This window comes from Equus caballus, chromosome 12 (assembly GCF_041296265.1).
Source record: "Equus caballus isolate H_3958 breed thoroughbred chromosome 12, TB-T2T, whole genome shotgun sequence".
NCBI classification, from domain to species: Eukaryota; Metazoa; Chordata; class Mammalia; order Perissodactyla; family Equidae; genus Equus; species Equus caballus.
In genome coordinates, this window is record NC_091695.1 from 11,157,321 (window position 1) to 11,172,642 (window position 15,322).

General features: G+C 45.8%; 1 protein-coding gene across 32 annotated transcripts in view; it reads right to left on the reverse strand.

The window, feature by feature from the left end:
- The window catches only part of AMBRA1 (autophagy and beclin 1 regulator 1), a 157,876-nt gene that overhangs the window by 19,813 nt on the left and 122,741 nt on the right, over positions 1 to 15,322 (reverse strand). For 30 of the 32 annotated variants that reach the window (XR_011423858.1, XR_011423859.1, XM_005598071.4 and 27 more), the window contains 2 exons: positions 11,172 to 11,360; positions 10,173 to 10,327 (listed from right to left, as the gene is read on the reverse strand). Coding sequence is in view for 28 of the 32 variants with exons in the window: in XM_005598071.4 (XP_005598128.1) it covers positions 10,173 to 10,327; positions 11,172 to 11,360 (344 nt within the window). In the remaining 4 variants the exon portion in view is untranslated. Of the gene's footprint in view, positions 1 to 8,640; positions 8,743 to 10,172; positions 10,328 to 11,171; positions 11,361 to 15,322 lie in introns of all 32 variants that reach the window. The other 2 variants (XR_011423860.1, XR_011423861.1) reach the window with 1 other exon arrangement.

Sequence of the window (15,322 nt, forward strand, 5' to 3'; positions counted from 1 at the left end):
TAAAAATGTTCCACATCAGGAAAGACGCAAACAAGCCTCTCACATGTCCCAAATTTACCTTTTCTAGTCTGTTGCTGCAGAGGGATTAACACGCAAATACTATCAATTTGCTTCTAAGTACAGAAAGTTGCTTTGGGGACAAAACCCTCAAGAGGCCAGTATGATGAATGACCCAGCTTAGGTGAGACAAGGTCAGAGGGACTGGTGAGAAGTAATTCAAGGCTGAGACCCCCCAGACCTTGCTGCACAGATATTCACAAGCTCCATGGCTACAGGAGTCACAGGGCATCGATCTGTCCTTTGACTATGGCGGCCCCCACCCCCACCAAGTCCTTAAACAGTACTGAAAGGGCAGCTCCCAAGGGCCCATCTCTTCCAACGTTTGAGTATTAGGCTGAATCCTGCTTGGTGGCAGGAAGCCAGAAAACGCCATGTGAAGATCAGCAGCCTCCAGAATTCCTGATAAGCACTTGCTTGCTTATCACACTCTAGGGTGGGAGGGGGAAGGAGGGAGATGAGGGCAGAAAGTACGGGGGGGCGGGAGTGATGAGCAGAGAGGGTGTAGGATGGGTAGGAATCACTGATTTAAGTTCTCAGAGGTCATCTGCTCCAATATTCCTTATTTCACAAAATGCCTGAAGCTAAAGGACCCTAGCAGAGTGAGAATCTGGTCCATTTTGAAAACCATCCAGAGATGTAGTTTCTAGTCCTTTCTCCAGCTGGAGTTTCACAGCTCTCAAAGCGCCCCACTGAGGCGAGGTACTCCTCACAATTAGTCAGCCCTAGAGACAGGACAATATCGGGGCAGCAAGTTCCCCAGTGCTGACAGATGGCTAGGTAGCTCTGGCTACTCCCCAACCATTTACGTTTTCGGCCATCAGTCTTTCCAACCCACTGACTGAGTGATCTCTGAGGCTCCTCCCAGATTTCAATGGGGCCTGGCTACGTCTCCGTAAACCCAAAATTCACCAGCACTGACAAGAAGATCTGAAGTAGCGTAAAGGACAGCTCCGGCCTTCACTTAAAGGCACCCCAAATATATCTCAAGTAAAGGTCTCCTCAACACTAGTCAGGTGCCCTGAAGCTCCCCATGGGATGTTAAGGACAAAGCTGGATGGCCTGCCAAAAATCCCTCTCTCTGACAAAAGTGACATTCCATGAAGCTGCAACACAACATTCATTAATTGGAGGAGGATTATCAGGACCTGGGGACCCTTTGTGGGACTGGATACAAAACCCAGGTGATTCATGTGTGCAGAGTCCTGGTTTCCCCTGTCCCAGCTGGAGCTGTTCCCTAGTATATGACAAATGCTGAAAGAAACTCCCCTCCCAAGCAGGCTGTTCTCATTTCTGTCTAACATCTATGAAGGAAATTGGAATCAATATGCTAGGAGGAACACATTTTTTAGAGTCAGTGCAGTCTCGGCACGTCAATAGGGAATGAGTCAGGTCGCCAAGATCTTTATGGTTCTACGGGAATGGAAGAAGATAATGTGTTCCTCCACTTCTGGGGTCTAAGACAACCTCTTGTACCACTTGCCCCTCCATCTCTCAAACTCTAATAAGAACAGGAAGAAAAGAAAACAGTTGCCAGATCAAACTAAAGGGGTCTTGTTTCTTATTCAAAGACAGACAGGAAAAGAATGAGAAGCAGCCAGAGGAGCTCAGTGGGAAAGCTTCCTCTCCATCCTTTTAAAATTCAGAAGAAAAATGTATTGCTGCCCTCAACAAGATGCTTTCTTTTCTACCGCATGTCAATAAAGCTCAGACCATTAGTGCAAGCAGCAAACTGAGCTGCTCAGATCAGCCCAGATCAGAAGCTAAAAGAAAAAACTTCGTGGTTATCTTGTTTACATTCGGGAATCTCATCATCAGTAAAGCTGGAACCTCGCCACAGTGGCAAGAGGTTGAGTGCAGCTGGCAGATCTGCGTGTTTTAACTGAGACATGGAAGCTGGTTGGAGGAAGGGGCCAACTGGAAACGGAGGCTGGAAGGGCCATGCGAGAAGGTGCAAGCCAAGGCGGCTTTGAGGAAGAAAGGACCTGTGAGTAGGAGAAATGCCTTCTGGGTCACGATGGGAATCAAGGGAGGCTTTAAGGTTTTCGAGGGTTACTAGAGGAGAATTAACTCTCTGGGAAGAGGGAAAAAAATCAATGGAAAGCGGCTGCTAAGAGACAGCTGACCTTTCCACTGGAAACGGATGGCTACACACCCTGTCACAGACTGAGAAGTGCACACATCCCAGAGCAGGCGGGTGGAGGGATGCTATGGTTGTCTTGTCTTCCTCTGGAGCTGCTGAGTTGCTTATATTCATGAATTATGGGACTTTCTTCATCCTCTAGGAAAATCCGAGTGTTTTTCAGAAACTTTAATTTCCAAGCCTTCTTTACATTCCACTTTGGAGTTCAGAACTCAGAGAACGTTGATTTTAAAGTGGTTATTTTATTTCCTTATTTTTTTCCCCTGCTTTTTCTCCCCAAATCTCCCCAGTACACAGTTGTATATTTTAGTTGTAGGTCCTTCTAGTTGTGCCATGTGGGACACTGCCTCAACGTGGCCTAATGAAGTGCCATGTCTGCGCCCAGGATCCGAACCGGCAAAACCCTGGCCTGCCGAAGTGGAGCGCGCGAACCTAACCGCTCGGCCACAGGGCTGGTGCCCCCCCAGCCCGCTTTTTTCCCCCTGCTTTTTAAAGTGGTTATTTTAAAACAAGAATCAGAATACCAAGTCACCTAACTCTCCTCTTTATTCAGCTGAAGCAGGAACAATCTGCCCAGACTGCCCTTGTGCAAACCGAACTCTCCAGCAGAAAAGAGCACAGCTCCTCCTTAACTCTTTGGGATTTGTTGCCCTCTGCTGCTATTGATAATCTGCTGCCTTGAAGTCATTTCTAGCCAACCTCCTGCGATTTGTTGAGACCCGTCAACTCTGTCTGATTCATTTGTTCCTCTCAAAGGGATCCCAAGGACAGCCAGAGGACAAGAATTTGATTCTTCACTAGCCTGATGCTTTCCAAAGGCTACCTCTGGCCATTATGATCAAAGCACAGCGACTACTTCAGCTGAGGGATCTACTTCTGCACTAAATGACATACCAACATCAATGCTCCTGGAACTCCTAGAAATTAAAATAATTTCTTCTTCCCATTCCCACATCTCTGAGTGCAGCACAAGTTCTTGAATTTCCTTGGCTTTCTAAATCTCAAAGGAAGTCGCCAAATGAGTAGTTGTTCTAGATATTCACCTTGGATAAGAGTGTCTTTCAATATATTCAATTGTTGGTCCATATTTTTTGGAAGAAGAAAGTTCAGGACAGGGATCACACTAAAATACTTTCAGCTTCTCAAAGTACAGAAATTGCTTCTCCTACCAATTCTTGAAGAAGCAAAACATTTTGCCTTTCACTGTTGGAATTATCTCCTGGGGATCGCTCACCATGTCTCAGTGCTCGATGAGTTCTGAGAAGCTCATTGACATTGGGCAGAACTGTGGAAATGGGCAAGATACTCCCTGTTTCCATAAGGATTGTCCCACTGATACTTTTGTTCAATTACACTGATGGTGGTGGTGAGCAGGAGTGTGAGTTCACGTATGTGCAGGAAATACACCGCACACGGAAGTTCAGTGACACACATTTGCAGAACCAATGCCGAGAGCCTCTGGCGTGCCAAGCACAGTGCCGGCTGCGAGGGCAGCAGCAGAAAGACCAGTCACAAAGCCAGTCGTCTAGCTTGTCAGCAGCAGGAGAGAGGACCAGGGCCGTTTCGTTCACTGTCTTCCCAGGCCTAGCAAAGTACCCGGCCTAAGGTAGGGGCTCAATAAAATTTTATTGAGCGAAAAGAATAAAATGCAGCATAGACTCTACTCCACTAAGAGGCCAAGAGGGAAAGCAACTGTCAGAGCTGGAGGAGTCTGTCACGGAGAAATTCGCCTAAACGAAGGGCTTTGATTGCAGCTCCAATGTTATTTTTAATTTTTTATCTTGCCCCTTCCTTCTCTGACAAATCGCATCAGAGACAGCCCTGCCTTCTCCCCACCCCTCCCCCTTTCCTACAACGTGCTGAAGAAAAGAACTTTCTGAGGATAGCTGCTTTGTACCACATCTCAGAAGTCAACTTTAAGATAATTGCAGCGGAAGCAGCTTTTAATCAACTGACAGGCAGCTTTAAGAAAATTAATGAGGACAAAAATCCTAGGAAGAGTAAATCATTCCTGACAACAAAGCTGTCTCTCTTTTATCCCAATCTCCTCTTGAAGAAACAGTACCCTTCCAGGATACAAAAATAAAACATCTTTATTTTTAGTCTTTGCCACTCCCAAGGCCAGACAAGATTAAGAAGAGGCTCGACTCTCTTAGATTCCTGGAGATTACTCTGGATTGAACTAGAGTTCCAGATGACTTGTGAAAATCAAACTTTCAGAATCTAGGGAAGTATAGGAGATGAAATTATATCACAGGCTAAATTCAGGGCAAGGATGGAGCCTTATGCAGATTATATATTGAAGAAAGAAGCTAGGACAGACCAAAAGAGCCTATAGATGTTAGTTACATAAATGCTGGTCAGTACTGACAGCACTGGACACCCATCCTGACCCAGGGTCTAAGCTATAATTTAGTCATGACTAATCTGAGCACTCTGGATACCAATCCTTTTCTGTGGTTCATTTTAATGAACTTATAATAACAATAATCAGTCATCTCTAGGCTCTGTGAAGATGGCTATAAAATGGTATGAAAGAAAGCAAGCCTACCAAGGTTTCTTTACAACCAGGGTGACAGAAAGACACGCATTAGTGGGGTATGATGGTGATGTCGCCCATCCAAGGATAACAGTGAGGTGAACATTGGAAAAAGGAACTCAAGATATACTCTTTCAGACGGGGAAGGGCCTAGAGAGAAAGACAAAGATACTGCTGCTCACTTTTTCAGCCGGAGCACCTCTGTATTCTACAGCATGTAGGCTAACAGGCATGGGCTCGCAGTTAAGAGCCTGAGTAAAGTCAACCGTGGGCAGGTAAGAATTTTAATCAGAACTGGAAAACGCCTCACAGCATTAGTTAGTCCTTAAAGTACCATCACTAGGATGCTAGCATGATCCAGAAATGCTCAGGGTACTCAATAATTTCTCAACTTCCTGCAAGTATCTGAAAGATGTGGTTAACAGGAACCACAGAAGTAAACCAGGTGAGGTTCCAGAGACAGTAGGAGACAGAGCGAGAGCAAACAGGAAAAGGACAAAGCTATACTGACAGGTGAGGTCAAACTAGAATCTCCATGCAGCCAATGACTAGTTCTCAACCTTGACTGAGAGTGCAGAGCCATCTGGAGGGCTAGGGAGCAAGAACGGCTGGGCCCCACCCCCAGAGCTTCTCATTCAGCTGGTCTGGGGTGGGGCCGGGAATCTGCATTTCTATTGAGTTCCCTAGTGATGCTGATGCGGTCTCAGGAATACACGTTGAGAACTACAGCCCAGTTAGATGAATACCTTGCAGGTCTGTAAAAAATGGTAACAAATTTGCTTTCCTTCCCTGCTGCCTAGGACCTGTTGAGAGGAGGGGATGCACATCTCTGGAGCTGGACTCTAGAGGCAGAAGGTTCACAGGGGACAGTCTTCAGTGAAGAGCAGACCCTCAGGGTCAAGAAGTGGGGGCGGGGGAGAGGAGGAGAGGAAGAGAGGGGAGAGCAAAGGAAGGGGGATAGAAGAAGGGGGAAGGGATGAGAGGGAGGGGGCAGAGAGAGGTGGGGAGAGAGCAGGCTCTGTTTCCAACAGCCCCTTCAAACTAGCAATCTGTCTAGGTAACAGTCGCTCAACACTTGAATCAGTTTTACTGCAGAGCCACAAAGAAAAAGCTTTCAATAAAACTGACCCTTAAGCATTTGAGGCTTTGCCTTAAGAAGCACAAGGCTATTCCATGGCGAAAGGAGAGCTAAACTGCTTCTGTCATAGAGCTGCTTCTCCCACCCAAGTCAAATGAAGGTGTCTTTGTCCATCACTTTTGCCAATAAAACGACTAGAGAGAAAAGCAACCCAGCACTGGTGAGATTCGGGCCCCCAGCGCCTCTAGGATCTGCAGGGATTATGCAATAAGGATCCTTTTCAGTTCTCATTAAACCACTTACATGCCTACAACCCCCACCTGTTGGGGGATGGGCTATGCATCTGGGAGAGAGTATGCACCACCTGCTAATTCCTGGGTTGAAAGCACTAATCCTTCTTGCTTTCTAGCTCAAAATGCCCAAGCGCTCCCCGCTCCCACTGCTGACTTTTGCTCCCATTCCTAGGTAAAATAGCACTTCTTACTGATACAAACTGGAAGAACAGTTTGCTAAATGACTATTTCTGGTTTCATTAGTAATTTTATACTTTTGTTGTTATGCTTTCACTTGGTTACAACCAAAGTTATTATAATGTGCAAGTTGCCACTATTTTAGAAAATTAATTGCAGTTTTCTGTTACAATATTGTGCCTTGTTCCAATTAGAATATGAAAGCAGAGAGGGAACACAGACAGTTTAGTGTTTTGAGAATTCAGCAGAACTTCAGCTCAGCAATCTCTAAATGCCTAGCTTAAAAACAAAACAGAAATTAACAAAAAGCCCTCCCTGGCTCAAGTGTAAGGGAGTCAGACAGACAGTAAGACCCTGAGTCACGAGAGGAGCAGATCCAGCCTGGAGGAGCCTGGATGGACAGAGGGAAGGGGAGATACAGTATGTGCCCAGTTTTATTATTCCTGATTTGCCAATCATCCTAAAATTGGGAAGACTAAGCCTAGCCCCAGTAAGCAGAGTAGCGAAATACTAAAGGACCCTGGATCCTAGAAACAAGGCTAAAAATTAAAATGACTCAACATAGGGAAGAAAAGAATCCTGCATGTAGAGAAATTCAGGGGAGGACCCTGGAAAGAAACAACAGCTGAGAAAAGATGGGAGGTAAAGCACAGACAGCCAGAAAGCTAAGAGTTTGGTAGGAAGTGGAACACAAACACCACTGGGCCTGCAACAAAATTAGCAAAGGGTCAAAGCACCACGCATGAAACCACAACAAGAAATAAACCTGAGACTGTCTGCCTTGCTGAACAGGCTGAGGGCAGAAACCTAAAATGAAGAAAGTAATCATGAAGGACAGCGCTCTCAAACTCAAACGCTTATCAGAATCATCTGGAAAGCTTGTTTTACAAATACAAATACCTAGGTCCCTCCTGCCCCATTCTCACTCTGATTTCAGGTCTGAAGGGGCGTCTGCACTTTAACAAGGACCCCTGTATTCTAACGCAGGTTGTCTGAGGAGCACAGTTTGAGAAGCACTGATCCAGAGGTCTACGAACTGCTTAGAGTAAGTGCGCTAGGGCTAACAGCAATCAGTAATTCATTTTCAGAAGAGTTTTCATATGGGATTGTGTAAGAGATCATCTCTTGGGGAGAGAGGTTCTTAGTGGGAATTAAAATAAGTCAATACTCTGGAGGATGTTCTCCTGGGAATGTCTGTTAGCCCAACAAGTTCACCTCTGAATTCCAAGAGGCAATGCCAAAGAGAAGGGGAATTCTGGGTAGAGAAGCTCTAGGACAGGCCCATTACCCACAAAAACATTCCTTCAAAGACGGAGCTTGACATCACAGATGGAGACACCCACCTATACTTACCTGTGCAAAGAGGGAGATGCTCTATTGTCCCATTAAACCCTCGCTCCCTGTTCTTAGACAAAAATGCACTTCTTGCCTTAAACGGTGGTACAGCACAGCTATCCAAAAAAGCAGGTGTCTTCCCTTCCACCAATGACTGAATTCAGGGACATTTGCTGAGTGCTTTGGTGCCTTTGGACGTAAGGGGCAACCAAGACCTGGAAAACCAGAAACCTTTCTGTAGCACGGGGGTTTAAAGTCACACTGGGTGGACACAGAGTGGGCAAAACCTTGTTGAGAAGCCTGGATCCTGTCTCTTGGGTGAGAGGAACACTTCCCAAACGAGAGCCTTCTGGTTACTTCAGCTCCCTCTCCTAAGTGGCGGATGGTACCTCTTGAGAACCAAAAAGCCTCTCTGGAAGGCCTGAGGAACAGCTCCTGCCGGAAGGGCTGCAGCAGCTGGCCGGATGCTTTGAAGCCCCGTGGCAGGACAGCAACGGATTACCTCATCTCCTCAGCAGACTTCAAGTGCACTCCCTGAGCTGCCAGCCCCATACGTGACAACATCCTGGCTTCCGCCCTGTAGCTGTCTGCCCTTGGCTAGATGTTTCTGGCTACTTATGGAAAAGAGGAACCTTGCTAGGATGGAGGACTGGCAGGATGTGCCCAGAAGAAGGGCAGGAGCCCTGGCTTCCGGAAGAGGCTGGAGATGTCCATTAGTGTTGCAGAAATCAGATCCTGTCTCTTGATTATAAACAATTATTCCACAATTAGGCAGGAAGGGTTAGGAGAGCAGCTGTTGGGACAAGGATTCTAGGTGCTGAAAAGCAGACACTGGGTACTTTCACCATCCAAATCTGCTTCAGATAAGCAAAATAAGAATACTTGAACTAAAATTCAACGTCCATCCTCAAATATCTAGATAAGAAAACAGGCTTTCAAACTTCCCACGAAGTATTCTCCCGATCATCTAATGTCAAACATTTCCAAAGTCATATGGGACTCACGAATCAGAACTTGCCTCTCAGTTTTGACGTCAAGAGCAGAGAATGGCCCTGTTTCTAGCCTGTCCAAGGCTGGGTGGGACATGCTGTCAGCCATCATGGGTTCTGCTAGTTACCACCTAGAAATGATAAGGAGGATGCTTTTCTCAAAGTTCTTTTTCATTCATTCAGCTTCTCCTGAATGTTAGCTGCCTTATTAGGTACCTGGACTTCATAAAGATGAAACAGACATGGTCTCTGCTCTCTAGGAGCTCACGGTCCAGGAGAGAAGAATGACATGGAAACAAATAACTACCGTTTGGTGTGCTGAGTGTTAAGAGGAGCATGTGTACTAGGTACAGTGGTGGCAAAAGGAGCGAGTGATTAATTTGTTTAGAAAGGTTCCACAGAAGGGGAAGAGCTTGCGGGCAGCTGGGTTTGAGGGAGAGGAGGGCATTCCAGGTAAAGGCACACTGGCAAAAAAGACCCTTATTAAATCCAGGATGCTTGGAAAGTGGCTTGGTAGAGTTGGGTGGAGGGTCCCTGCAGGAGACAGGAGGGAGAAGAGGATGGAGATGACCACACCAGACCACCCACTTTCTATCCCTTCGTACATTAATGGGTTCTAGCTCTAGTTTGTTCTTTAAAACAAATGCTTTCGTTGCAGGCATTCAACAAGCATAGACTAAATGAGGCGCCTGGGGGGATATGCCCCTAAGGAGCTTACACTGAACCTAATTAGGTGGATTAAACATACAACCACAAGGCTAAGAAAACGCAAAACAACACATAAACAAGTGTATAAAACTATAAATGGCACAGCACAAAGTGCTAAGGGAATTCACAGGTTCTTAGCTGGAGAGAGAGCTTAAATACCATCTAATTAGAGAACTGTTCAAATGCTCGACTCCCCCTGACAAAACCCTGGCCAAATGAGCCCCATGGGATGTGGGAAGCTCAGTCAGAAACTAGTCTGGTTGAGTCCAGAAGGCCACCAACGCTATGATGCCCAGAAAGCTTTTATGGCAATACAAGAGAGGTCTACCTCAGACAAAAGAGGGTCCTAAACAGTACCTTGCTCTGCTGCTAAAATGGACAGAATGGTTAAGAGCACAGCAGCTGCCCAAACTCCTCATCTTCCATCATGATTAAAACCCACAGAAAAGAACATTTCATAGTATACCATCTATCACTTTCTATAAGTTGCTTCCTCAAAAAAAATTTTGTTTAAATAAGCATAAATATTTCATTGGGTCCTTTATGTATCTCCAGACTAAAGGTCTCATGTTGAGGTAAGGAAGGATTGGTCTTTGGTCTTTATCCAAAGATACTTTCAGGCCTCTGGGGAGCCCAGCTCATGATCTAGGGTGTGAGAAAGCTCCTGTATTTAACAGTACAAAGCTTCCAAAAGTGAAGTCTGTTGGTCACGGATGGGCTGGACTGCAGTCTCCTTACTTATTATGAACACTGCATCTCTGATCCTGGCTGGGAGATCATACCGTTGTCCTTCATTACCCTGCCAAGCCTGGGAGAGCTGCCGTATAGTGGAGGCACAAGCAATGGAACTCACCCTCATGGAGGTCTCGCCACCATGGGCCTGTTGCAGCCTGAAGACCTGGGCCACCATGTGCTCTGTGGAGGGATGCAGCAGGATCCTTCGTGAGGCCAAGCCCACCATTACGTATCGGCCCATTGGGGAAAGGCTCACGGAAATGGCATTGGGACCTAAGGGCCAAAAGAACAGAGAGACATTTCCCAGAGTTCTTGCCATGACAAGGAGGTAATTTCCCTCTTAGTCTTTTCTTTCTCTCCAATCTTCATCTTCATTTGGTCATCCTAGGGTTACCTCACAGGACTGTAGTGAGGAATACAATAAGAAGACATATAAAGTACTGAGTACAGCGTTTGACGTACAAAAAGTAGTTAATAAATCCTAACCACTGTTATCATAGAATCATATTTAAGAAAACTGGTATCATACTGTAAATACTACTTGGAAATCTATTTTTTTCACTTTATACATTTTGAACATTTCTCTACCATTAAATATTCTTCTATAAGAGCATTTTAAAGGCCAAATGGTATTCTGTCCTATAAATGCACCACCACTTATTTAAGCGATGCTTCACAATTTGACATTTTCTCTATGATAAACAACACTGCTGTCAATATCTTTGTATAGTTTTCTGATTACTTCCCTTACAAGTGAGATTGCTGAATCAAAGGGAACACACATTTTGGGGGCTTTTAATACACAATGTCAAGCTGCCTTGCAGTGTATGAGCGTGCCCACTTCCCCAAGCAGGACCAAAGCTCCTCCCTTATTCCTGCCCATCACAACAGGAGCATGCCAGTGATGCTACTGTGGTGGGGAGAACTCTTATTGTGAGATTCTTCTGCAAGGCTACTGGCCAGGACTCCTGCAAAGCAATCTTCCTCTGGCCTGTGCCCCAGTGAAGCAGGGGCAGTATGTGATCATTATTCCCACCTAAGTCATGCCTCACCTAGGAATGCCCACGCCATGGTACCAGCATCCCTCTGTCACTATGTTGGGCTTCCTATCCCTTACCAAATCGCTTGGTGTAGAGCATTTCACCCAGGTTATGGGGGGCCAGAGAGTACACTGCCAGGATGCCTTCATCGGGAAAGCCCCTTTGGCTGCTAGGGATGAAAGCTGCCAGAAGCTGGCCATCTGCAGAAATGTCACAGCTGGCATCATTGTAGATCTTGCAGTTCTGCACCAGCACATTCACGGAGGCTGCATCAGACAAAGAAAGAAAAGAGGTAAGAAAGGTTGGAGTTGATGGTGTGAAGACTTCTGGGTCAAGAAATCTGGGGGCTTTTCTAAGGGCCTGAACCCTCTTTAGAAAAGCTAAGGGCTGCCTTGTCAATCAAACTAAAATGTCATGGAACAAGCAACACGAGAGACAGGAAAGATATGTCTCTTCTATCACTTTAACAGGAAACTACAGAGAGTCAACACAACCACAACCACCTGCTGAGTCTTAGTTCACACTTAGGAAATAGCATTTAAGAGAGTGGATAAGGAAAAAGTTATTAAAAATTGTTCCTGGAGAGCCACTCAACAGCAGTTATTGTCCAATGATCAAAACTAAGATGAACGAAAGCGCAAACCCGCGGATTCCGAGAGAAAGGTGATATAGGTAAAGCTTCCTCAGGGTGAGAATCCCGCTCTACACATGCTATGTGGCCTCAGAGAAGGAAGTCATTTCACAAATTTGTGTCTTTCTTATTTAAGAGAACTAGAACATTCAGAGACTTCAATCTTCTGGAAAGCTGTTTGCTAATACTAATCCCTAACTCCACCAGAGAGGATAAAGAGAAAAAAAGCCCAGCCTGGCTGGATGGCGGAACTCTTTGCACTTCTCACTATGCTCTATGCCTGCTCCACACCGTAAGCCAATGTCCACGGGCAGCCCCAGCCTGCACTTAGCAGTTACCGAGAATCAAGCACAGCATCAGCCATGCGGCACGCTCAGCACGAGAGAGGGGGTCGGGGGTGGAGGAATGTCTGTCGGTGGGGAGAATACGCTCCACACGACAGGACTAATGAGATGTTAGCCAGCACCGGGACTGTGCCTGCACGCTTTGTTTTAGTTTTCATTTGAATCTCTCTCTGAGGCCAACTGTGCAATTCCCTGCCAGGAAGAAGTGGCTTACCCCTGACATGAGCCTGAAACCAGAGTGGCCACATCATGGGCACAAGCAGAACAGCACAACACATCCAAAAGGACGAAGCTCCCTTGGGCCTTGTCGCATATGCATACGCAAAGAGACTTTTTACTCCTCTTATCTCAAGAGATTACCTGGATGTCCACTGTTACAAACATTATGGTTAAAAAAAAAAAAAAAAAAGCTGAGCTCAACGCCCTCTCTAGATTCTGGGTGATCTACTCCAGGGAGCCAAAAGGCTCGACCTGGGAGATCAAGGGCAAGTTCCCCCAGGAAACTACCTTAAGGAAGACAAAACAAGAACTGCTTTTCAGGGGCCTGGTGGCTTATGGGATCAGGGACTCAGGGTGATTTCTAAAACTCTTTATTCATCTCCTTCTCCCTGTGTGTTGCCAATGAAGGCACAGAGATGACAGAGGAGATCAAAAAAGACATCAGAACACACTGATGAGGCTACTGTGCCAACTCTTGGGGGCTGACACCTACAGCACATTACGCATAAAACCGAGGAGGGACCACAAGGACGGCTCTGTTTGCCAACTAATAAAATAATGACATCCAAATACTCACTGCTATCACCATTAGGGCTCCGTACTGCTCAACTTCCAACCCACCATCTGCTCTAGCCTGTATGGCTAGATTTATCTAGTTAGCACCGAGACCGTCTGCTCCTTACTCAGGGTCCCAAGCCTCTTGCCAAAAAGATGACAATCTCTTCCTCCTTCCCTGGATTGACACGATTCCAGTTGGGGATGGAGAACCGAAGGAAGTGGGGGAAGAAGCTTCAGGAGTGAGCCCATCTTGCTTCTCTAACCTTGAGGTTAGCACAACCCTCAGAAAGTTAAAAAGAAACTGACAATTTAGACCGTAACCATCAAAGGCAGGGAGATAAAGAAAGCAAAAAAATCATAAATATTAAGTAGGGCACAAAAGTAAATAGGGAAGGAGATGGGACTCTGTCGACTTTAAGACAGTTCTGCAGGTACCATTTTATCCACATTTCATGTCTCAAAAACACATGCTGGGTACTTCATGAAAGCAGGCTTTTCTATCTTGCCGTTACATAGATCTAGCTCATGTGTGTTAACATGTAATTTGACCAAACATAGAGAAGCCTACAATAACCCTTAAAACTCACCACCAACATGAAAAATGCATTGAACTGCTCACTGTCAGGTTAATTTCTAAGGGGGCGGAGGATGGGAAGGAGAGTACAAAGTAAGGTTTTCCTTCTTCTGGAAAGCTTGGCTGTAAGCCCCTGAAAAACTGGGCATATAGACAAAAAGCATTTTGTTAGCCTCAAATCTAAGCCATTGTGTTTGTGTTTGTACTACATTATGAGGATTCCAAGTCAATGGCCATCTCCCAAATTTTGTCCCCGCCCCTCAACTCCACCCAATTTCACAACTGCTCCCAGTGACTGCAGTGAGCTCAGAGGCAAAAAGGCAAATGACAAACAAAAAGAGAATGCTGAAAACTAAGACAGTTTCTCTAGCAGCACGTTCAGTTTCAGGAATGGTGCGGCTGGCCATTGAGGGTTTCATTTCTCCCCTAGCGAAGGGGAGGTGGGAGGCACGGAATGATGCAGCAGCTTCACTTCAGCAAGCACTGGGTGCTGTTCACACTTTCACTTTTATTTCAAAGCTCCAATTAGCAACTTACATTTGCTGCTTGTTGTCTATTAATTTCCCACATGGAAATGGAAATGTTCAGTTACAATGGTGAATGGTCACTGCTTCAATTCACTTGTGCAGCTTCTTCTCATAAGATGGAAATTTTGATGAGTTCATTTATGCGGGGAGCGATTTCTTGGATCTCTGTTACTTGTTTTCTCGGGCCATAGGAAAGTAAGGCACTAATGAAAAGGACAAGCCATCCTTTTTGGACTCAACGATAAGATAAGCAGGTAGAGAAAAAGGTGAACTGAAACACAGCCCAAGAGACTGGCAACCCACACACCACTAGAAATCTTTGTTCTGCTCCGGGCCTTGTCTTACCACAGTGGTTCTCAAGCATTAGCATGCATTAGAGTCACGTGGAAGGCTTATTAAAACACAGAACGCTCGGGTGAAGCCTAAGAATTTGCATTTCTAACAAGTTCCCACGTGTCTGTGATGCTGCTGGTCTGGGACCGCACTTGAAAACTGCTGCCTTACCAAACCATCCTTGATCCCGGAGCTAGAGCCGCAGCAACCTGCCCCGCACTTAAGGCCAAAACACGCGTGCAGAAGGATGATGGGGCAGTTAGCTGGGCAGCTGAGATGGAAACGAAGGCTGGGAAAGAAAGGATTTTTCAAATCAAAACTGTTTAAGAGCTTCAGGGGGCAGCTCCAGGGGGAGAAAAAACGCTGCAGAAGACAGCAGGAAGCCATGTTCCAGACTCTGCAATGTAATCTCCTCCTAATTATAAATGATTTCCAAGTGAAAATGCCCTAGCAGGGAATGGGAGGGGCTAGAAATACTGATGCCTGGAGGAGCAGATGGCTCTGCCTTCCTATCAGCTCCATAAATTATAAACAAACACCTTGTACAAGGATCGATTTGTAGCCTGTTGCTGGCCGGCCAGATGAGGCCATGGGAGCAATTAGCAGTTATAGTGCTTTTGCAAATGCATTAGATACCGATTTGGAAAACCAAAGGGGTTTAAATCAGTAGGAAAATTTCCTTTTGGCTATCCCTGAGCCCCTGTGACTGCAGAATAAGACCTCCTGTGCAGAGCTCCAGATGACACTCTAAGCATTCCCCAAAGGCACCAGTCACCACATCCCCTGTGGTGCGGTCTGCCTCACACGACTCAGCCCCCGGGTTTCTTAAGGGCCATTCTGGCAGGGCACACTAGTGACCAATACTTTATTCACCCAGTGAATCTAATGAGCTACTTTTTTCATGGAAGCGATTTCAAAATTATCCAGGTATATGAGGCCTTATTCACAAACTTCTAAACTCTTTACAGAGAGTAATTCATTAATCCTGCACCCCAACTAAGAGAAACAAGTTGCGAGAATCTTTAGCCTTACTCCAGAAAAG